Source organism: Amborella trichopoda, chromosome 6 (genome assembly GCF_054954075.1).
Source record: "Amborella trichopoda isolate Santa Cruz 75 chromosome 6, AtrichopodaSantaCruz75HAP2 v2.0, whole genome shotgun sequence".
NCBI classification, from domain to species: domain Eukaryota; kingdom Viridiplantae; phylum Streptophyta; class Magnoliopsida; order Amborellales; family Amborellaceae; genus Amborella; species Amborella trichopoda.
Window position 1 is genome coordinate 41789666 of NC_142341.1, and position 23592 is coordinate 41813257.

The following is a 23592-nucleotide window of genomic DNA, read 5'->3' on the forward strand; positions in this document are numbered from 1 at the left end:
TATTTATAACTCTATTATCAATATCTGTGGCCTATAAATGGATTGCTGCAACTTCCTCTCTTGTATAACAAGCGAATGAACACGCACGCGCACGCGCACACGCACATCAGATGGGATTCCTTCAACTTCTATTTCTCTCCCTACTTGTACCACAGGTTCTGAAGTGTGTGGGAGCAGCAAGCAATGTGAGCATTATCCTTACAATGACTCTTGGTTTAATAACTTTTTCCATTCCATGTTCTATTATTTCTATTCATAACTCTCGATTTTCTTATTTATTTACTTATTTATGGACTGTAATTTCATTTTCCGATTAAGGATTATACATAAGGATCATAGTCCTTTCTATTTATCAGTTTCGGTAGTTTGGCTGGGTCTGAAGATCCCACAACCTCATGCTTGCAATTTGGGTGCCTTCAACACGAGCTATCAACTTGAACCCCCCATTGTTGCAGACTTATGATTTTCAATTTTGTAGAAACAACTCTTATTTTTTAAAAAAATATGTTTCTTTGAAAAGAAATTATTTACAGTTCTGATCGATCACGATCATATGAACACGTACACAAACAAGCACACATGGCTTTTAATTTGGAGAACCGCAAGATACACAATGGGCGGTCCAATTTCAATTCATAACCAGAGATATGAATCCGCCACTAATCTGGTTAGACAACATAGAGAAATGGCTTGCTTCAAGAATCCCTTTACAAATTTTCCTTACTGAGGATTAAGTTTAGCTAAACACAGCTACGTAATTACAGACGGTGTTACAGCTTTCAGGTACACATTGTCTACATAGTGTTGGTACGTGTGTGTCTGTGGGGCCTTTAAACGTATCATTTTTTTTCTCTTATGATTTAATGCTTATTATTAAAACATGGACGCTTCTTAGAGAAAGAAAGTACTGTTATCTAACAGATAGAAAATAATCACCCACATCCTAAGACTTTTAAGAAGAAAGTCGAACATTAGAGAACGACCTCCTCCATCCTCTATAACTAGGCCTTTCATCGCCATGGAGAGGTAATACACAGAGAGCTCTCATTGTTTAGGAAAATCCTCTACTATGCGATCCCAAGTCTAGCGACACCGCCAGTAATCCTGGGAGAGGGGTTCATCTATTCCCTAATAATTCAACATTGGTATCAGAACTTCAGTAGCAGAAGTGAGGTAGGCTTAGGGTCGAAATCAATTATTTGGTTCTTTGTGAGTTTGTATTTTATTGAACAATATGTCTCTTAATTTTTTTTTTTTCTCGATATCAATTCTCTATTTACTCTGTTGAAATTTTTCATCTCTAAGATATGTGAAGTTCTATATATATATATATATATATATATATATATATTTATTTATTTATTTATTTCATTATCTCGCTGGTAGCCTAAGAGTAGGAGGATCGTATCATCATTCAATTTTCATCTCATTGTTATCTTAAAACAACCTCACAAATCCATTGTTATCTCCATATGCCATTTTACGCTTAGAAGATTGCAAGTTGTTATTCACACGATTAAATCTATTAATTTATGTTTATCTATTATACTAGGTTAACTCGTTATAATCATTTGTTCCCTTTGCTTGTTTTTGTCTTAGCTTCATTATTTACTCTCTCTCTAATATAGTAAAATTCACTGAAATTTCAGTTAAATTTATTTTTTGAAATAACCACGGTTTTTTTTTTGCTGATACCTCCATCTCACAACCAAAGTTTATCTTTTTCCGACGTTTTCTTTGCTATTGAATATCACAATGAAATTTATTAAGTTTCAATGAATTTCAAGCCCTTTTTCTTTGCTCTTCTTTAACTCAAAAAGAGTTCGCGCTTTTTTTTTTTGGAAACCCCGTGCACATAGCAACCACGCACCTTAACCACTTGGCCAAAGTGAAGTGGTAATTCTCTATCTAATTTTTTACTATTATAATAATAAAATTAAATTAAATTAAATTAAAGATCAAATTTATTGCTTAATTTTAAAGAGAGAAAGATATAGAGTTACTGCTGTAATTTTAGAGAGAGAGAGACAAAGAGACACATAATTTCTAAAAATAAGTTGGCTTGCACCTTTCTTTCTTCCATATTTTATTGCTGAAAATTAGTGCATAATTTTATTAGATTATTGAAAATTGTTGGCACACAATAACTATTCAAGTAAAGGTTGTTATATCAATTGCATGCATTTTTATTTTTTAGCTTATAATTTGGAGATTTTCTACATATTTTATTTGCATAATAATTATCATTACATTGCATAATTATCCTATGCTTTGTCCTTTTTTTTTAAGTAAGAAAATTTCATGATCTTTATTTTGTGAATTCAATTTTTGTAATTATGTTATGCCATATATTTTGTTAAAAATATCAAATATCATTGCAAACTCGCTCTCTCTTGTGCTAAGATATATTAACATATTTATGAAATTAAATTTTTATGCAAGATTTGACATAAAGTAGTGGTTGCCTTACTTTATTGATTTTTTGTTGTATCACAGCAATGCGAACATAAACTATTCGAGAAAATTTTTCTTTGAGGTTGCAGCTCATTGAGAGTCGGCAAATCTATTGATTTAGCTAGCGGACAACCCTTTCTTAAACATAATTAAATTATTTTAACTTTTAAGGTATTATCTAAAAATTTAAAATGACATTCAAGCTAGTCATGTCAGAACTATCCAGACTTGAAAAACTCAATGGGACAAATTTTTCTATATGGAAAAGAACAATTTGATATAATCTTTTCCAAGATAGGGTAGATTATGTCCTAGAAACAGAACTACCAGTTTTAGAGTCTAATGCCAATGGTCAAGACAGAAGGCGACTTAAAAAATGGCTAGAAGATGACAAAGTAGCTAAGGCTACCATGTTGAGCTTTATGGAAAATGATTTAATTAGAGTATTTGAGGATCACATCACGGCTCAAAGTATGATGGGTGCTCTATCTGAAAAGTTTGGGACCACTTCTGAGACCCATGTACAATTGTTGTTAGAAAAATACAATTATTGCAGAATGAAAGAATCGGACTCAGTGACCGAGCATGTCAATAAAATGACGGTGTTTGCAAAAGACATTGCTGCAGCTGGGAATCCAATCCCCGACCGCATGTAAGTGTCCATTGTCCTTAACAGTCTCCCACCTTCTTGGGAGTATGTTGTAATTGCATTGAACCATTCTGCACTAGGGATAAGCATGTTAAATATTCTCATGCATCTCAGTATTGAAGTTGAGAAAAGAATGAAGAAGAAGTCAAATGAGCTCCACTTTGCCTAAAGTTCATCTTCTTGGATCCCCAAGAAACCTTTCAATAGTAAGAAAAATAATAGGTATAAGGAAAATGAGAGAATTTTTAAAAAATAAAAAGAACAAGGTTGAGAAGATCTGTTTTTATTGTAAGAAAATTGGACACATCAAGTTTAATTGTCCTAAGCAGAAAAATAAAAATAGGAGCCAGAATAACAACTCTACTCGAAATAATCAAAATAAAAGAAAGGACTTGATCTGTGTAGTCCTAGAATCAATAGTTACTGACAATGACTTGAGAAATTAGTGGGTCGACTCAACTTCCACCCGACATGTCTCGAGGACTAAGGATGGCTTCACATAATTGAAGGAGATTGCAGCCGGTAACCGGCGGATTTACATAGAAAATGATACCTACTGTGATGTACTAGGTGTCGGTACTTTCAAGCTGTGTTTACCAGGAAGAACAAATCTCTTATTGACTGATACATTGTATGCGTCCAATATAAGACGCAATTTGATTTATGTCCCTAGGCTAGACGACAAAAGTATGAAATAAGGTTCAAGTCTGGTCAGGTTACCATTGGAAAGCATTCTAGAGCATTGGTGTATGGTACTAAAGTTGACAATTTGTACCAACTGAATATAAATGAAAGTTCATCATTTTCTGGTTATTTTGATGCCTCTTTTGATGCTTATGTATGTATGGATAATCTATTTTTGTGGCACTTAAGATTAGGGTATATAAATAAAGAAAAGTAAATTAAACGGTTAAAAGAGGCTTGCTCTCCAATTTAGGAGATATTGAGTTCAAAACATGCGAGTCATATGTTTCTGAAAAAATAACTAAGAAACCTTTCCCTAAAGGGAAAAGGTCTAATGAACTACTTAGTATTGTTCACTCTGAAATATGTGGCCCATTAAATATAAAAACACATAGAGGTATGGAATATTTCATAACATTTATAGACGATTATTCACGTTATGGATATGTATACCTAATTAGTAAAAAATCATATGCATTAGACACATTTAAATAATATAAAGCTGAGGTAAAAAATCAGTTAGGTAGACATATTAAAATTCTTTGAACAGATAAGGGAGGTGAATATTGCTCTACCTTATTTATCGAATTTTGTAAAAAGCATGATATAATTCACCAAACAACTATGTTTGTAGCTGAAAGGAGAAATAGAACTCTAATAGACATGGTTATATCCATAATGAACCATTCAAATTTATTATCTCATTTTTGGGGTGTGGCTTTCAACACTGCAATGTATATTATTAATCGTGTTCTCACAAAATCTATAGATTTGACCCCATATGAATTATGGACAGATAGGAAACTTGACCTTACTATCTTGAAAGTTTGGGGTTCTTGGGTACATGTACTTACACCACTACAAATAGAGATAAATTATAAAGTAAAACTATAAAATGTTCTTTTATAGGTTATTCAGAAAATTCTATAGGGTATAGATTCTATATTCATGATACTAGATAGTTAGTAGAGAGTCGTGATGCTCATTTCTTAAAAAATATAGATGATGAAAATATTTTAGATTAGCATGTTGACTTACATGAAATTAATAAAGATAAGGGTCTGAAAGACCCTATTTCTCAAACTCCCTCTATATTTGGTGAGAATGATTCAATTGAATCAAATATACCAGACAGACGTAAAAGAACTAGAGTCCCACCTACGACTTTAGAAAAATTTTATATATTTATGAATTAAGATAATTATTCTTCATTGAGTGAAGATATAATAGATGAACCTCGAAGATACAGTGAAGCTATAAGCTCACATGACTCAGCTGAGTGGACTTAAGCTATGGATGATGAATTTGATTCTATTGAAAGAAATCAACTTTGGAAGTTGGTTGACCTCCCGAAAGATAGAAAAGTCATTGGTTGCAAATGGGTCCTATAGAAAAAGCTGAATGCAAATGGATTCATTGATAAATATAAAGCTATGTTGATAGCTAAAAGATTTACCCAAAGGGAAGGCATAGATTATGAAGAATCTTCTTCTCCAGTAGCAAAATTTTCATATATTAGAATAATTCTAGCATTAGTTGCATATTATGATATAGAATTATTTCAGATAGATGTCAAAATAGCTTTCTTAAATAGATAATTAAAAGAACATATATACATGAAACAACCAGAATGATATGTAATTAAAAACCAAGAAGACAAAATATATAAACTTAATAAATCTTTCTATGGTCTAAAACAGTCTTCTAAGTAATGGTACTTTACTTTTCATAATGCAATCACTGAAATTGGTTATATAGCCAATATGTTAGACTATTGTGTACATGTTTGGAATAATGAGGGCAATTTTGTTATATTGTCACTATATGTAGATGATATCATGATAGCCGGTAATGATATTGGCATGATTGACTATACAAAATCACAGTTAAGTTCCTACTTTGAGATGAAAGATATGGGAGAAGCCTCATATGTATTGGACATTAAAATAACAAGAGATAGAAGTTCGAGACTTCTATATTTATCACAAGAAAATTATTTAGAAAGTAGTTTAAAGATATTTAAGATGGAAAATTGTAAGCTCATAGATACACCCGTTTGTAAACGCTTGAAATTATCAAAGAAAATGTGTTTATTAATAATGATAAAACTGAATGAAAGAATTCCATATGCTCAAGTTGTAGGATGCACAAATTATGTCATGTTGTATACAAGATCTGATTTGAGTCATGTGTATGGTCTTGTAAGTAGATTTCAAAGTAATTTTAGGATGACTCATTGGCAAGCCGTAAAAAAAGATACTCAGATATATTCGGAAACTAAAAATTACAAGTTGTGCTTCCAAGCTGACAATTTAGAGGTTACTGTGTACTCTGATGCAGATTTTGTAGGAGACCAAGATGATAAAAAATCAACATCAGGATTTGTATTCCTCTTTAGAGGTGGATGTGTTTCTTGATCTAACAAGAAACAAGGTTGTATAGCTAGGTATACTATGGAAAATGAGTATATTGCTTGTAGCATTACTACAACTTATATCGTCTAAGATTAAACGTTTCATAAATGATTTGAAGCTAGATATAACCGACGAGCCTGTTAAAATTTTTTGTGATAATCAAGTTGTTATTTCATCAATTAGAAATGGAGCTTATAGTTCCAAGGGTAAGCACATTAAAATTCATTATCATTACATTTATGATATTATTGAAAAGAATAAAATAACTGTAAGTTATTTGCCATCTTCAGATATGATTGCAGACCATTTGATAAATGGATTAAGTGAAGAAATATTATCAAAGCATCTAGCTTTGATGAGACTTAGAAATATTTAAGTCATGAACTCCCAAATGGGATATTTTTGATGTCTTGATCATGAGAGGAAAAGCCGTATTAGCTTGAAAAACCCATGACATGACTTTGGATATTTTTTTGTTATGAGATATATAGCCGCACTAGCATGAAAAGCCTCATGACAAAGATATGCTCATAAATATTAAACTCATTAAGTGGTAAAGACTTTATGATATTTCAATATATCTAGCCTTCATGGTCAAGTGGGAGATGTTGGTACGTGTGTGTGGCTATGGAGCCTTTAAACATGTCATTTTTCTCTTCCTTATAATTTAATGTTTATCACTAAAACTGGAAGGCTTCTTAGAGAGAGAAAGTACCATTATTTAACGGGTAGAAAATAGCCACCCACATCCTAGAATTACAGCATCACGTTTCTCAAAGTTTTAAGGAGAAAGTCGAATATTGGAGAACGGCCTCCTCCATCCTCTATAACTAGGCCTTTCATGGCCATGGAGAGGTAATACACAGAGAGTTCTCATTGTTCAGGAAGATCTTCCACTCTGTACTCCCAAGTCTAGCGACACCGCCAGTAATCCTCACAGAGGGGTTCATCTCTTTCCTAATAATTCAACACATGGGAGAGAAGCGCCATGAAGATCCCGATGTTGTCCGGAAGTTGCACCTTGACGTACTCACGACACTGCTCGGCAGGTGCGTCTTCAGCTTGCCGACTTTGCATTTGCCCAAAATTTTCTTTTTATCTTTTCCTTTTTGTAGTTCAGGGGTAGGAATCGAACTTTGAATGAACACGGAATTTAGCTTGATAATATTTCCATGTAAAAGCTGTTTCCGCTTAATATTTTTGCAGTGAAGAAGCAGCTCGGAAGTCAATGGTGTATAGGTACATACATGGCGTTTCAGGCTTTGCTGCAAGGCTAACAAAAAATCAAGCAAAGATCCTTTCAGGTAAATAAGTGAAGAAATAATTTATTTAGGATTGTAGGAGAAAACGAAATTTATCAGTTCTTATAGCATTACTTTATGTTTCACTCATAGTTTTAAAACTTGGACGAGGCAACTCGGCCTCATCCGAGTAACTCGGCCTCCGCCATGGACCAAGCATGGCAGAGGCGAGTTAGTTGTATACAATATGCTTAACCTTTAGATATAACTCGTCTCGACTAGGTCTCGAATACTTTGGCTGACTCAATTTTTTAACACTGGTTTCACTCTTAGGAACATAAACCAACAATAATAAGTTTATAAATTATGGATATAAAGCCCAAGGAGCATAAATTCTTTTGACTCTATTTATTATTATTATTATTATTATTATTATTGACATGGTACATGTGATGCGAAACCACATGTACGAGCTACACACAACTAGGAGCTGGGATTTCCTTGGTCTCAACCCCAAGTTACTATCAACCCTTCTTCGTAAGGCCAACTGCGGTGACGGGATTGTCATAGGCGTCCTTCACACAGGCATGTGTTTCTTCTTCTTTTTTTCTTTTTTTCTGGGCGTCGATAAGTTGGGAATTAAATCAATGATTCAAAAGTTCTTAATCCATCTCAAAATTGGGTGAGTTACAAGATGTGGTAGGTTTAAGACTTAAAATCCTTCTTCTTATATTCACTTTCCTATGAGTTTTTGAATTGCGCCTCAATATATAGTTTAAGTTTAAGATTGACACATACAAATCATTTCTATTTTTCAATTCCAAAAATAGAACAAAATATTTTAGAAATTTTTCTTATAAGAGTAAATGAAAATAAATTTATTGCACCCAAAAAAAGAAATGGTATAAGTGTGGGTATTACTCATTAAAAAAACTTAGGTCAATATCTATTTTCAAGCACAAGGATAGACTTTGACTTGTGAACTTTACCCTTTAAAGAACGTCTTTTGTGCCTATCCCAAAATTTCCCTTAATTATTTTTAATTTTCACATCTTTTTTCATTAGTATTAGTTAATATTAATAGGGAAAAGTTTGTATAAGGTTGCAACCATAAAATGTAGAATAACAGATGCACCTCAAAAATCTATCGGAAATGTTGTTTTAATGTTGAAAAGACCCTCTAATCGATCATCTCGATATTGAGATGTATGAATATTAAAAAAAAAAAAAGTTTTTGAGTCTCAAAAATAGTGCATCTTACAACACATTATTTAGACCATCCATTTTCAAAATTTTCATATATTTATAGATCTACTTGATTTTAACCATTTTTGAAATTTAAAATTTTCTAATTAGGTATGAAAATAAATTTTAAGATAATACTAAGAATTTTTTATAACAAAATTAATGATAAAATTTTAAGGTTGCACCTTAATTGGATCGTTTAAAGGTTGTATCCTAAACCGCACCCATATTATTAATATGTCACCCTACGATTAGAGAAGAATAGTCTAACCCAGCGTTTTAAAAAACGCCGAGTCGAACCAGACTCGCCCGGTTCGACTCGGAAATAGTGAAAATGGAACCGGATCGCCCAAAAATCGGAAATCGTCCGGTTCTAGAGAGAACCGGACGATTCTGTACAGTGAATCGCCGATTCACTGTACGGAATCGGCGAGTCCGAACAGTGAATCGGCGATTCCGTACGGATTTTTTTTTTTTTTTTTTTTTTTTTTTTTTTTTTTTTTTTTTTTTTTTTTTTTTTTTTTTTTTTTGGGTAATCCATGATAGATTTTTTTTGTAATCCATGATCGAATTTTTTGGTTTTTTGTAACCCATAATAGAATTTTTTGTAATCCATGATCGAAATGTTTGTTTTCTTTTCTTGTAATCCATGATCGATTTTTTTGTTTTTTTTTTTTTTTTTGTAACCCATGATAGAATTTTTTGTAATCCATGATCGAATGCTTTGTAATATATGATCGAAATGTTTTTTTTTTTTCTGTAATCCATGATTGAAATGTTTGTTTGTTTTTTTTTAATCCATGATTGAATTTTTTGTTTTTTGCTTTTTTTGTAACCCATGATAGAGTTTTTTGTAATCCATGATTGAATTTTTTGTAATCCATGATCGAACTATTTTTTTCTTTTTTTGTAATCCACGATTGAATTTTTTGTTTTTTTTGTTTGTTTTTTTTTGTAATCCATGATCGAATTTTATGTAATCCATGATCGAATTTTATGTAATCCATGATCGAATTTTATGTAATCCATGATTGAATTTTTTGAAAATTTGTGATTTTTTTTGTTTAATCCATGATCGAATTTTTTTTTGTAATCCATGATAGAATTTTTTGAAAATTTGTGATTTTTTTTTTAATCCATGATAGATTTTTTTGAAAATTTGTTTTTTTTTTTTTTTAATCCATATTATTCAAAGAGAAAACGAGAGAGATGATGATTCTGAGGCCACCCTATCCCAGCCATATTATTCACATATCGAGTCCCAACAGCAATAGTGTAGGGATGAGCACGAAATACTGTAAATTAAATGCTGAATGGCGGTTCATGCAGGGAAAGAACATATCAATATTCGCATATTCATTCAAAAACATGAAAATTCTTAATGGAGTACCCTCATTTTTTATTGAATTCCTAAAAACCAATATTTATAATGAATTTTAATAATTTTTTCGGATTTTTTTGAAGCTTTATTCTGACCGATTCACCCGATTCCGATCTGGATCGCCGATTCGCCGATCCGGATTGGTTTTTGAAAAGCCCGATCCGGGTCACCGATCCGGTTTTTAAACCATTGGTCTAACTCTAACCTCAATAAAAGATATTATATTTTACATCTTAATTAAAAAATGCATTAAGACATTCACACGCCCATGCATCGTGTGCTTACTGAGAAAGCGCCTAATCCCTTGAATCCTACCGTAAAAGTTCATATACCCAATAAGAACTAGAAAAGTCACAAGTTTGGGGAAGATATATTGAAAAATTCTGTATGATATTGATATTTAGAAAAGGGTGAGTTATGTACATTTTATATTTTAAGCCGAAGGACCTCTTTACTTATTTATTGTCAAATTAACCCAATTTTGGACATCCAATATCTGAACTGAGTCAAGTAAAAAACTATTTTGGATATTGGATGTCTAGACCAATATATTAACATGCTTTTGGTCAAAAAAAAAAAAAAAAAAAGAGTCAAGTAAAACATAAGTTCATACATCCACTATCAGAACTAGTGTTATACTAAAAGGAAATGTTACTATACTTCGCCTATAGCATAGAAGATCTATGCTTCCCCAACCATCCATCCGTCCAATTTTGATCAAGAGAGCTACTCACCATTTGATCGTAAATATGACGTCTCAAAGTATTTTATTTTTAATTTTTTTTTATACGAATTGTATGAATATGAAATTTGTTACGTGCCATCTTATCATTGGAGCGCACATATACAAAATATTAAAAATATTTTTTTGATAAAATATAATGATCAAAATACCCCTTGAAACTTTTAAGGGTATTTTGGTCATTTTATTATAAAGAAATATTTTTTTTATATTTTTCGCTAGTTCGAGTTTAATAGAGGATTAGATGTACAAAATTTGGTATCAAAATAGTTTATAAAAAAAATTAAAAATAAAATAGTGTAGAGACGTGACATTGTGATTAGGGCAATATTAGCCCTCCATTCAGAATGGACGGTTGGATAAAGGGAAGTATATAAGTTCTATGTTGTAGGAGAAGCATTGAAAGCTTGCCCTATACTAAAAATAGGAAAAATGATTGAGTTCCCACATGTCTGCTTCTTTTTTTTTTCTTTTTTCTGTTTTTTTTTTTTTAGCATGGGTTGGATCGGACATTTGTCCATAGTTATAAGGTGTGGGTGAGTGGAATCGAATGTCCAACATCTAAACCAATCTTTCAAAAAAAAAAAAAAAACAAAGAAGAAATACCGTAGTTCGGATATTGGATGTCTAAGCTAGAAATAATTTACAAATTAAAAACAAAATAAAAAATTAAGACTTGATTGTAAAATATATATAAAAATACTAAAAAAAATTAATATAAAAAATATAATGGGATTATTTTGTTAATTTCCTAAAATTTCGTAAGATTTACAAATCTATTTGGAAAAATTATGTTTTACATTTCATTCTGATGTTTGGGAGGAGAGAGAAAGAAAAAGAAACCCTACCTACTTTTCGGCCAATCAGCATTCTGAAATGGGAGTGAGACATAGTGTTGACCATCAAAACCCTATTCAATTAAAAGTGCCAAAAGTGCGTTTCATAAAAGGACCTGCTTGACACATGACCATTTAATCGCAGTTAAATGTACTATTTACGCTCATGTCCATCAGCATAAGTTTAGAAGTTTTTGTTCTTGTCCAAGTAATCATGAAAGGGCCTGTTTTTCATTAGTAACCCTATTATTGCTTGCTTCTAAAATAAAGGGGAAGAACGACCTTATATTTTCTTTTTCATTTTTTTTTTTTTAAAAATGACCTTATATATTTACAATACATAGATTTTTTAGCTTCTAATCATCATATTTAAAACTAATAATCGAAAATATCCTCTATGATTTTGATATTTTGTTTTTTTCCATCTAGAGATTGGTTCTATTCCAATTGTCATCCTCATTATCATTAACGCCTTTTTCAAAGTATTTAGGGTCGGCTAGTTCTATTCGAACTGTCATAAGCTAAATTAACAACAAGATTTCTGTATCTAAAATACATAGGAATATGATTATTCCCCCTCCTCTCCTCCCCCACCCCAACCCCAAAGTGAAAAAGAAGATAGAATAAATTTATCAAAATACACTTAAAATTTGAACTATTCAACTGCTTACCTCCATTTTTTTTATCTGGTTACACATAGTTCAGCATTCTCTTCATCAAATTTCAAGTAGCCCATCAGATGATACGTCAAAATAGGTTTTAAGACAAAAAATTTACACGTGAGGTAAAATGCCGAATAGTTCAACTTCTAGTGCATTTTGATAAATAGTTAAAAACTTTCCTCGAACTTCTTGGGGCTAAACCTTACACCTCTCATTCAAACAAGATGTCTTCCCACGTGCTAAAGGCCCACTTTGGCTTTTCATTGAAATAGTGTCGGGGTTGGGCTGGCCCGATCTATCAGCCCAGTCCAATTTAGGCAGGGCTAGGGACAAAGGTCCTCACTTGATTATCAATTCGACCAGGGTTGAGCCAAAGAGGCTCAGCTCGTCTAGCTAGAGCCTCTCGTTACGATAAGCGGAGCTAAAGGCATCTCAAACCCCATGAAAATAAAAAGTAACGATTTGTAAAAATTACTTAATGGTAAAATTTATGGACGGTCATAATGAATCAATCTTTCCACTGACCACATAGGTAAATCTTTGCCTACTAGGCATGAAGATAGGAAGTTATAAATTATATCTCGACAGGTCATGCATTTCTACTATATTAAGTAGTTAATGGTGGGATTATCATTACCTTTTTTGTAGTGACGCAATATTGTATGTGTTTCTGATCCTTTGTTTGACCACATAGGTAAATCTTTGCCTGCTAGGCATGAAGATAGGAAGTTATAAATTATATCTCGACAGGTCATGCATTTCTACTATATTAAGTAGTTAATGGTGGGATTATCATTACCTTTTTTGTAGTGACGAAATATTGTATGTGTTTCTGATCCTTTGTTTGTGTGAACGAAAGGGAAAGATGACTTTGGGTGGCTCCACGTTTGAAACCAAGTGCATAAATTAGGAATTTTTTTCAAGTGGATCCATTGATCCGTTCATTAGTAGTGTTGAGTCATAATTAGTATAGCTAACCTTTTGACGTAGCCATGCAGTTTTGATCGAAAAAGAAATGGTACATATCAAAAATAAAAAAGTAATAAAAAGTGAAGATATTATATAAATTTTTTATATAATGCCTATGTATTTGTACATATCAAAAATAAAAAAAGTTATAAAAAGTGAAAATATTATATAAATTTTTTATGTGATTTAGATGTGTTTTTTTCCATAAGTACTATTTTAAATAATAATAATAATAATAATCCCAAAGTGTAAATAGTTTTTCTATTTATAGTGTTTCAAGCCCTAAAAATAATATGTATCGTATCGCATCATCGAGACCCTCCATTTTCAAGTGTTCATAGGTCCTTGAGATATGTACCATTTTTTAAATTCTACGATCAATAATTATAAATAGATTTTAGAGCCATCATAAGTATTTTGTGAACAAAGTTTTGAGGTGAGGCTTTATATTTTCTCTAACGCCTAGGCATTATAGAAACTGCATCCCCTAACTGAAGGACTCACCATTATGTAGTTATGTTCCAGAAGCCTTCACCATTATGTAATTGTGTTCGAGGAGCCTTGCCTTAGTCAGAGAGAGCGTCAATGACAAGGGCATGGGTCCCATCCCAGGCCAATGGAAGGGAATCTGCCAACCAAGCCATGAATTCAATTCATCTAATTTGTAATTGCAACCTCATCGGTGCTCGTTGGTTCGTCAAAGGGCTCGAAGCAGAGCTAGGAGAACCCATGTCCACTGCTGACCCTACCGAGATGTTATCTGCTCGTGACATTGATGGCCATGGCACACACTGTGCCTCCACCGCAATGGGCTTTTCAGTAGCATCCATTATGTATCGTGGGCTGGCGGTTGGGGTGGCCCGGAGTGGAGCACCACTTGCTCGGCTTGTTGTGTACAAGGTCTTATGAGCGTTTGGCGGGTCCGCTGCGGCCATACTGAAGGCCTTTGACCTTGCAATCCATGATGGGGTGGATGTCTTGTCTATTTCCCTTAGCACCCCCAGTCTACCCCTTTACTCTTATGTGGACGAAGGTGAGGGCCTAGCCATTGGTGCATTCCATGCCATGGCTCGAGGAATCACACTCGTATGTTCAGGGGGAAATGCTCGCCCTCATCCTCAAACAGTGAAGTGTTGGATTTATGTGACATTTAAAGGCTCTATGAGAGTTTGTATGAACATTTTATATAGTGGAACATAAACTCAATAGGAGTGTGATCTTTTTATGGACCATACTAGGCAAATGTTATTTGCTGATATTCGGACTAAGCTCGACGAATTAAGGCAGTCGAGGTTTGGAAAACCCAAAACTTATCGAGAATGGTTTAGTGGGTTATCCCTTGATGAGGTCGGAGTATGCCCAGATGAGAGCCAATTGACTATGTAGCCATTGTGTGCGATGAATAGCTTTAAGATATAGGGCTAAAACCTCATCGTTATATCGTCGTACGATATGTACATAGATAGCCATTTTGAGATTCGCTAGTGAGGGTGAAGTGTATACATCTGCGAGAGATTACCCCTATGCACTATAGAGTCATGGTTGCACCATGGTCTGGAGGACTATGATTTTTTTGTCTCTAGAGGAGAACCTGAAATCCATAAACTGGGATTGCGTCCCTTAGTCTATTGGCTGACTTTGGTGGTCCAATCATGAATCCCTGCAGTGGGTTGTGGATCATGGGAACTATTGAGTCAGTTTGAGAAAGCTCGGCGGATCGTGATTCGCAGTTGCATGTGGAGTATTCATATATATTGATAATTTCCTAGATCTAATGTATCTGATTCTCATCAAAATTAATTAATTTTATGTTATGTGACTTTTATAATGTTTATTTGAATTTTTGTGTATCTTATGATATTTTATTTTTCTCATTTGGATTTATAAATTAAAAGAAATTAATTTTTCAATATTTTAAATAAAATATAAAATTTAAAAATTCTAAATATGAAATAAAATATTTTTAAAAAATATTTGGGACCTCCATAAAATATAGAGTCCAAAATTTAAATACATGTGGATTAGGTGGGCCCACACGTGGCCATAAAAAAGGTGGCACGCCCTACCCATTTACGTATACTTCTTAGAAAGAATGTTAATCCTTTTGTTGGCTTATAGTTTTTAGGTATAGCCAACTTATGAGATAATGTTGAATATTTGAGATATTTACTAATTTTTTGAATCAAGATTGATTGATTAAATGATTGGATATATTAAAATATAAATTTTTCTTATTTGATGGGAATAAATTTAGGAAATGGAAGACAAGGCTCTAGCCCATCTTTTTGAATCTTGATGGCGGATCAACGAAATATATAGTCAAATCTCTCACCCTACACACAAGTCTCTTTAGATCGACGGTTGAAATTTGATTTTACGAATTGAGACAAAATCTTTGATCTAGAAAATCTATAAAATGAGGTATCTCCTCATAAAATAAGATACTTATTCTCTTATCTCTCTTCAACAATTTTTAATTTGAAGTACACTTACACCCATTTGATTTGAAATTTGATGGATAAAAATAATTATGATTTTTTTGTATAAAAATAAATATTTTTTATATATTTATTTATTTTAAAATATATGTTATATATTGATTATATATTAAAAAATATATCAAATCTACACCGTTCAAATAAAATAGATGGTATAGATTATCGAATCTTAATACGTCACCGGACACCAAAAAAATCTCCTATGCGGAGACCGTCGACCTTATTTGCTCCAATGAGGTTGCAACCGCACCTAAAACTGTGGCCTTTCGCGAGCTCTTTTCGAGCACCCCGAGAAAGTGGTGCCCTTGTCTTGAGCCGCCCATAAAACTGTCGTGGTTTCGGCTGCCCGAAACCTGACCGAAAATTTTGTTTTGCCTTGAACTCTGCAACTCACTCGTGACTTCGAGTTCCTGCAAATTTAGGTTTGGGGTTCCATTTTTGTCCTATTCTCCGTTATTTTCTTTCCCTAAGGTAAGAACTACACTTCTCTGTTGAGTTCCCGTTTCAGAAGATTTTCCGGATTCTTGATGGTTCGTCTGTTCTACTGCAAGTATATGGTTTGGTTTTTGATTTTCCATGGTTGTTTCTCTTTTGGTTCTGATGTCTTCACTCGTTAATAGACATTTATCGATTGTTTGTTTTTATAAAATCCTGTTAATTTTTATAAAATCCTGTTAATTTTAGGTTTTTTTAATGGGATCATTTGGAGAAGTGGTCCTGATTATGCTGTTTTTAATTTTGATATTGTTGTTTAGGGTTTCTGTGAAGGTGGTCGATACACTCAAAAAATGGCTTGTACTGTGATTCATTCGTGGACCTTTTGTTCATTGATTGGGGCTTTCCTGGATCTCTCTATTGCTTTTTTCATGCTTTGTGGATCAGCGATGGCCTTCTTCACTGCAAAATTTATGGGAATATTTGGTTTATACTTTCCCTGCACCTGTAATGGACTCTTTGGGGATCCAATGAACTCTGGTAATGGCCATTTCTGCATCCAACGAGTACTCGTTGAGTTCCCTCCGAGAAAGTCTTCTTCTCTTCAGATGTCTTTACAAAACAAGTTCCCCTATGATACAATTTGGTTAAGAGATATTGGTCGAGAACATGATAATTTAAAGATAGGTAACACCAGTGATGGGGCTCTAGGTTTGAATCACAAGACGGATGATGAATCAAGTAGTTCTGCTTCAGAAGCTCAAACGCTCAGAAGTTCCATTGTTGATGAGACTCGAGCTAAGAGTGAATGGGATATGGTTGAATTCAGAGCTTCTCCCTGTCAAGGGAGTGTGTCCCTCTCGAGTAAGGGGAAGGGAGTATGGAACCCAAGGTCACGTTCAAGCCTTCATCGTCGACGCAGAGCTTCTGGTGATGCTAGGTCATCAATCAAACTATCATTGTCTCGGTCCTTTGGGGAAGGAGGTGATCATTCGCCGTTGAATTCCAGTGAGCTATCTAGAGAGAACCCTGTGGAAAGCTTCCATCCATCATCACATTTCAAAATGAATCAGTCGCAATGTCAGTAAGGATTTTATAACTGGATCTTATTTGGGGTCATCCCAATTTTGTGTTAGATTGTGGTTTTGGTGCATCATCTAAGCTTTAAACTAAAATGGGGTCATACCTTAATCGTCATGATTATGTTTTGATGGATTGTCTTATTTGAATTCCATTTGAATCGTTGGAATTTAGTGATTAATTTTGCTTTCTATGGATTATCTAACTCGAAATCAATTTCGTTCTTCCCAGTTTTTTGACGAACTTTGTTTCATATTATGCTGGCAACTGGTATTTGTTAGTCTCCTGCTGTGCCTTGTGTTGATGATTAAGCAGATGTTTAAGTTGCAGATGTGGGTTTTTTGCAAGCTATTCATATTTTTATTGCAGATGGTAACTATATTTGCTTCCTCGCTGTTCCAAATTTTATTCTCTTTCACATTTTCAAACCAACCATCCAAATGTTAGTAAGGATGATTTAATTTGAACTCATTTATTCACCCAAAAAAAACTTGAACTCAATTTAGGTCATCCCAATTTGTTAAACTTCTGTTTTTGATTGTGATAAGCTCCTGGCATTTGTGGTATGCTGTTGTGCCTTGACTTCATTCTTTGAACACAGGCTTACTTGAAGTGGTGATTTTCTACAAGCTATTTAAAATTTTATACTGTCACAATGTTGTTTATATGGATGGCCCCTCACTTTTCCAATATAGCCTGGCGTAAACAAGTATTTTAATGTCATGATTTCTACCTTGTTCTTGTAATAACTAGAAATTGTAATTTCCCCGAAATTAGCGTGGCACGGTTGTGGCTGATCATTTTGGTTGTTTCAAAGTTGCAGATAGTGGGGAGGGTTCAGATGGGAATGCGATGGTTGGAGATATGCATGGTGTGTCAAAGGAACTTTTCAGTGAAGATAATAACACTATAGAGGAGGATACCTCTTTTGTAGAAGCACTAGTGGAGGGTTCATTAGGAGAGCAAGGCCTCATGGGTAATGAGGCAGACACCATAAGAATTTTGGGCAAGGCTCTTGAGGAAGAACGTACTTCTCGCACTGCACTTTACAATGAGCTAGAGAAAGAGAGAAGTGCGGCAGCAACTGCTGCTGATGAAGCCATGGCAATGATACTACGCCTCCAAGAAGAGAAGGCGGTGATAGAAATGGAGGCTCGGCAGTATCAAAGGATGATTGAAGAGAAAGCTACATATGATGAAGAAGAGAGGAGTGTTCTTAAAGAGATCCTTGTGAGGCGCGAGAGAGAGAAACTTGTTTTGGAAAAGGAAGTTGAGGTATATCGCCAGATGCTTTCTAGTGGGACAAATGAACTGGCTGTAGAATTTCTGGGTGATGAAGCCAACGAATTAGTGGGGAGAAGACTTTTTTCTCATGATTCAATTGATGACCCAATCTTGATTCTTCAACAGATTGGTGACTCACTTTCTAGGAAGGAAAAAATAGGTGATAATCATCCCGCAGAGGAGAACACTAGCCAAAATGGTGTTCAAAGATCTGAAAGTATTGCAAATGAGGATCCGTGTCCTCCAGAGTTCACAGATGGGTTCAGTTTAGAAGTTCATGAAAAGAGCATGGTATCGATTGATTGTAGCCAATATGTCTTCCCAAGTCAGCATTCGCAATCAGAAGAAAAATTTGTGTTGTATAAATTAGACCGGCCTCATGAAAATTGTTTTCTTGAGAATGCTTGTTTTCCAATAAACAAAGATACAGAGAAAAATAATGGAAACACGAGAGCTTGTTGTGAAGATACCGATGAAGGTGGTATTATGAAGCACAACATTTCTTGCAATTCTCTGGATAACTGTAGGGAAGAAATAGTTGGACAAGGCGAGGATTCTCAGAATCCTCAAATTGACAATGAATCAAAGATTCATGATGTGCATGTCATTACAAACGAAGTTCTGTTTTGCGATGAGGGCAAAGGGGGAGATGGTGAATCCCATTTGCTCAATCCTATTGTGGATATTAGTAAAGAATTGCCTTTAGTTTGTACTTCTGGATTCAGCAAGAATGATGGATCGAGTGGTCATTCAAGTAAGAGCCAATGGGAGCCTGGCTTTAATGTTTCCAGGAGCAGTTTGGATTCAATAAGAGAACTGCTTCCATCGAATGGAGCTTGTGGCAATTCTTCATTTCCCAAACTCCGAAGAAATTCTATGTCAGTTGTCGACAATGAGAAACTGAAGATTGAAAATGAAGTTGGGTGGTTGACAGAGAAGTTGAAAGCAATTGACGCAGGAAGAGAGAAGTTAAACATCTCTTTAGAACACAGGGAAAGGGAGAAGTTTCAATTGCGGCTTTTGGAGGAAATAGCTCATCAACTTCGTGCGATTCGACACTTAACAGAACCCAAAATTGGTGGGCGTCAGTCTTCTCTACCTCCCCTATCTTCTAAGGTACTCTACACTAAGTTGACATTTTTTTTTTTTCAAGTCAAGCAAACATTATATATTTGACTAGATTTGGTTAATACTTGGGTCCTCATTTTTTTCCACTGGATGTCATGTGACGAATCTTTCCCCAGAACTTATTTCAAGTCTTATAGATAGATGTACGTCTTAATGTTGAATGATGTCTTGTTGCCTACGAGGAGGAAACTGAATCAATAATTTCTTATTATCTTTATTTCTGTTTTTAGCTGGATGTACTTTACATTTGTGTCTTTGAAATCCATACCTCTGTGAAATGCATAACTGTAAGATACTTCCATCAAGGTTGATACAAATTTTGGAATGAAGTGATGTGTAATATTGGAACCTCAATGTGTACTTATGCACAGCTTGCACCCTAATTTTGACACAGTGCATCAGATAAGGAAGCTATCCCACATTCATTATGCATTATTTATTGGCTTCCAAAATATCAAGCATTTGGAATGATGCATAAATAGCCGTGCTGAGTCGGCTTTTCATCCTTGGATCTTGTATTTTATAAATGTATGGAAACTGTTCATGATTTTCATTTGGAGGAATTTTTTTTTTTCAGTTTATGTCATTAAATTTGGATCTATATATTTGAAGTGCATGTCTTATGCTTCTATGTGCTTTAAGGTGTCTTTTTCCGTATTAGCATGTTTTTATCTATTGCCTTGGATGCATGCTTTCCTCATGTTAGATTTTCCTTCAAGAACCAAGTCAGTACATATGATTTAGTGTTTAGGAAGTCATAGTCATAAGCAATGTTGTTAACTCATCATTGTTGACGGCTATTAGGGTGCCACAAATACTCCTGTTGAATCTTTTCTAGTTTATCGGCCACCATTGCTAGCGTGTGGAGGATTGACATGTCTGTAATGGACTGGAGTGCTGTGTAGAGTAGACTTCATATGGAATGTACTTTCCCATGGGCCTGGTCTTCCTTTATATCTTTCCATGTTCGGGTTTCGCAAATGTAAATTTCATTGCTAAAAAGGAAAGAAATGGGATGCAAGCATATATCTCTCCATTTATTCTTCAAAGTTCGAACCCATACGAGATAGTCCAAGATTCCCAATCATCATAGGCTTATTTTGTTCCCCCTTGATAATGATTAAAGAAACCGTGCTCTGCCCACCTTATCCTCAAATTGATACAGTTGTGGGCAATGAGAGCTCCTTTTCGAATCTGTCTATTTCCCTTCACAGACCCACTGACAACTGCTAGATATGCATTAATTACTTTTGGCATGTATCCTCTGGGTGTGTGTGTGAGGTTGAGTGTAACATTCTTGGTTAAAATGTATATGAGGTTGTCTTTTATATTTATGATGGTTGAAAGTCGCCTGGATTGAACGGACCCGAATGTGTAACGTTATTCAGATATATGTGTGTGATTGAAGATCCACCACCAAGAGGAAATGCATGAAGAGTTTAGACTTTACCTCTAGACCCTAGTTATTCCCATGCATATCTCAATTACCTAAACACCACAAATACAGATACAATTTCTATTATCAAGGAGGGTTATGGTCGGACAAAAGTGTGAAGTGATTAGAGCTTATGTGTTTGCTTGCATATATATTCTTCTAAGTGACGACAATTAGTTCCTCAAAAAAAACAAAAAAAGGGTAATTCGTAGATAGACTCATAAACCACTTATTAATGTTGCAATTAAATAACTTCTCAAATGGGATCAGTTTACCTTTTTCTCATGCCTGGAGGCCACTGCAGGTAATTGTACAAGAAAGAAGTTCAAAACAATTGAACTAAGTGTCATACTAAAAACAGAGAAGTAAATGTGATGCTTTTGCTTGCTGTAATTCCTGTAATCTTCAACCCTAAATGCACTTCTAATTTTGGTTTACGTGAACACTGCTTGAACAATCAAAATTAGTGTTAAAAAATTCATAGATCCAGATTGAAAATTGGCAATCACGATAGGGATCGGGAGTTGCCATTGACCGTGCCGGTTCTCGGTCAGAAGCGGCATTTTGATTAATATATATATTACATGTAATAATACAGCAACTAACGTTGAATGTCTTAGTTGGCTATCATCTTTGGTATATTATCAGAGGTTTGAGTTTCAAATCTCCCAACGCCACTTTTTTAGAGGGGCATATTTTTTATTCAATTATTATTTCAAGTAGAATATAAGACAACTAAGCTTTAATAGCTTAGTCGGCTATCATATTTAGTTCTCCTATGATAAATTTAGGGTTCGAACCCCCAAAGATGCTCTTTAAAAGAGCTATTTTTCTTTAAGAGCCATTTTTGAAGGTCAAACAAAAAATAAGAGAGGGCATTTGAACCCTCAACCTTGCACTTCTTAAGCACAAAGTCTAGCTAACACGTCATTCATTCATTTTAACAAATTTCTACATGTATAAATAATATACTTTGTTTTGTCCCTTAGCTGTTTTATTTTTGGATCAAATTGGATGGTCGCGATCACCAATTCGGCCAATCCAGATTGCGATATGTGGATGGGCTAACATCCCACCGATCCGTTTTTTAAAATAAAACAAAATAACAGTTCTTGCAACTAAAAACTGCTTTTTCCACAGGATAACTTGAAGAAACGCCGCTGCCGTAGCGTGTCATGGGGAGTCCATGAAAGTGTTTGATCGGCATTGACATGTGTTAAGCTGATATTGCCTGGTGGAAGGACCCAAGACCTGCCTGAAGATATTCGAAGGCATTCTTGTGAGATGATGGCTGTATCAGAGGTTACCCTCTGGGGTTTGCATGGTGTGTATCCTGAAGCTTCTTGTGATGTTTTTCTGGGTACACTTGCCTCCAAGGTAAAGTCTGTTTCACCATTTTACATGGAATTTTCATTTGTTACGACTTACGAGTGTTGCATTATATACGATAAAATATTCAAAGTATTAGAGCTTGTGCAACTCTTGGCCGAGTTCAATTTTAGTAGTACTTAACTAAAAAAAGATCGTTTTACTAGTACCAGTAACTGTGCTTGTCTTTTAATTTCTTGGTAAGTGTGCTTATTTCTTGTGGAGATCCCAACAAAATTTGGGTGGTATATAGAAGATTAAATTGGCTTTAAGGCAAGGATCACTCTTTTTCTTTCCCTTTTCTTTTAATGGTTATTTATGCAAGCACAAATCGAGAGATGGTGTGAACAACACTATAAATCCAGTGCTTCAGAGCTCATATTTTTTACCTTGCAGGTCTCAATTTTCTTGTTTACTAGTTTCTATTTTAAATTTCAAAGATTGTTGTGATGGAGATGATGATAGTTTATTGTTTTACATGTTTTCTATGCAGGTTGTTTTTAGTTGGCAGTTCGGATATGATTTTGTAAGTTGTAGCAGAGAGGAACTGCCTGTATATAATGTTATCTGCATGTTTCCAACATCGTGACTATTTAAATTCACTTTCACCTTTCACAAGTAGGCTCGACTCTGTAAATAATAAGGATGTATTCAATACTCTGGTTTACACAATGCTATGTCAATGATCGGTAGTTTCTTTTTTTCTAAGATAAAGGAGTGGTTGGTTAATTAAGAAGGTTATCTTTAGTCTTTGATTCCCAAGCTACTGGGTCTTTTACGTGTAGATTTCATGTAAAATCTCAATGTGTTTTCAAGAAATTGTAGTAGTTAATAGGGAAGGCCACACATCATTGAAGATGTTGGAAATAGGAGGGTGAAAAGGGGCAAAATAAAGAGGTAGAAAGCAAAGGATGTTTCAATTTTTCTGATCATAGACGCAATAGAAAGATTTCTCTAGACAACCTTTGCTCATTAGTGATAAAAATCAATGTACACTTAAGTTTCTACCAAGCAAGCAAACTTATTCTCGAGATACATATGAGTAGAGGATTGAGAAACTAACTTTCCAATGCAAATGCACAGGACA

General features: G+C 34.3%; 1 protein-coding gene and 1 long non-coding RNA gene across 10 annotated transcripts; both read left to right on the plus strand.

Moving 5' to 3' along the window:
* The first annotated feature begins 19 nt into the window (after positions 1-19).
* On the plus strand, positions 20-14509 carry LOC148781779 (uncharacterized). Of its 2 annotated transcripts, XR_016058547.1 has the most exons (4): positions 78-185; positions 7086-7250; positions 7408-7505; positions 13803-14509. It is a non-coding gene; the product is annotated as an uncharacterized LOC148781779 (long non-coding RNA). The 2 variants fall into 2 exon arrangements; XR_016058546.1 differs by lacking the exon at positions 13803-14509 and having other exon boundaries at positions 20-185; positions 7408-8198.
* Positions 14510-16130: 1621 nt separating this feature from the next.
* Positions 16131-23213, plus strand: LOC18429921 (uncharacterized). Of its 8 annotated transcripts, none has more exons than XM_020664708.2 (5): positions 16131-16332; positions 16531-17290; positions 18108-19690; positions 22278-22514; positions 22999-23213. In XM_020664708.2, exons 1-4 carry the CDS (start codon positions 16303-16305, stop codon positions 22335-22337), a joined length of 2433 nt encoding a protein of 810 aa, XP_020520367.1. In that variant the 5' UTR covers positions 16131-16302; the 3' UTR covers positions 22338-22514; positions 22999-23213. The 8 variants fall into 8 exon arrangements, with proteins under 8 accessions (XP_020520367.1, XP_020520368.1, XP_088726980.1 ...); XM_020664709.2 differs by having other exon boundaries at positions 18114-19690; XM_088870854.1 differs by having other exon boundaries at positions 16131-16325.
* Positions 23214-23592: the final 379 nt, after the last annotated feature.

Bases quoted from the DNA above. Each gene is read 5' to 3' on its own strand.
- LOC18429921 (XM_020664708.2), top strand. From the start codon at position 16,303: ATGGTTCGTCTGTTCTACTGCAAGTATATG. The intron at 16,333-16,530 runs GTTTGGTTTTTG...ATTGTTGTTTAG, and splicing joins TGTTCTACTGCAAGTATATG to GGTTTCTGTGAAGGTGGTCG. The intron at 19,691-22,277 runs GTACTCTACACT...CTTTTTCCACAG, and splicing joins TACCTCCCCTATCTTCTAAG to GATAACTTGAAGAAACGCCG.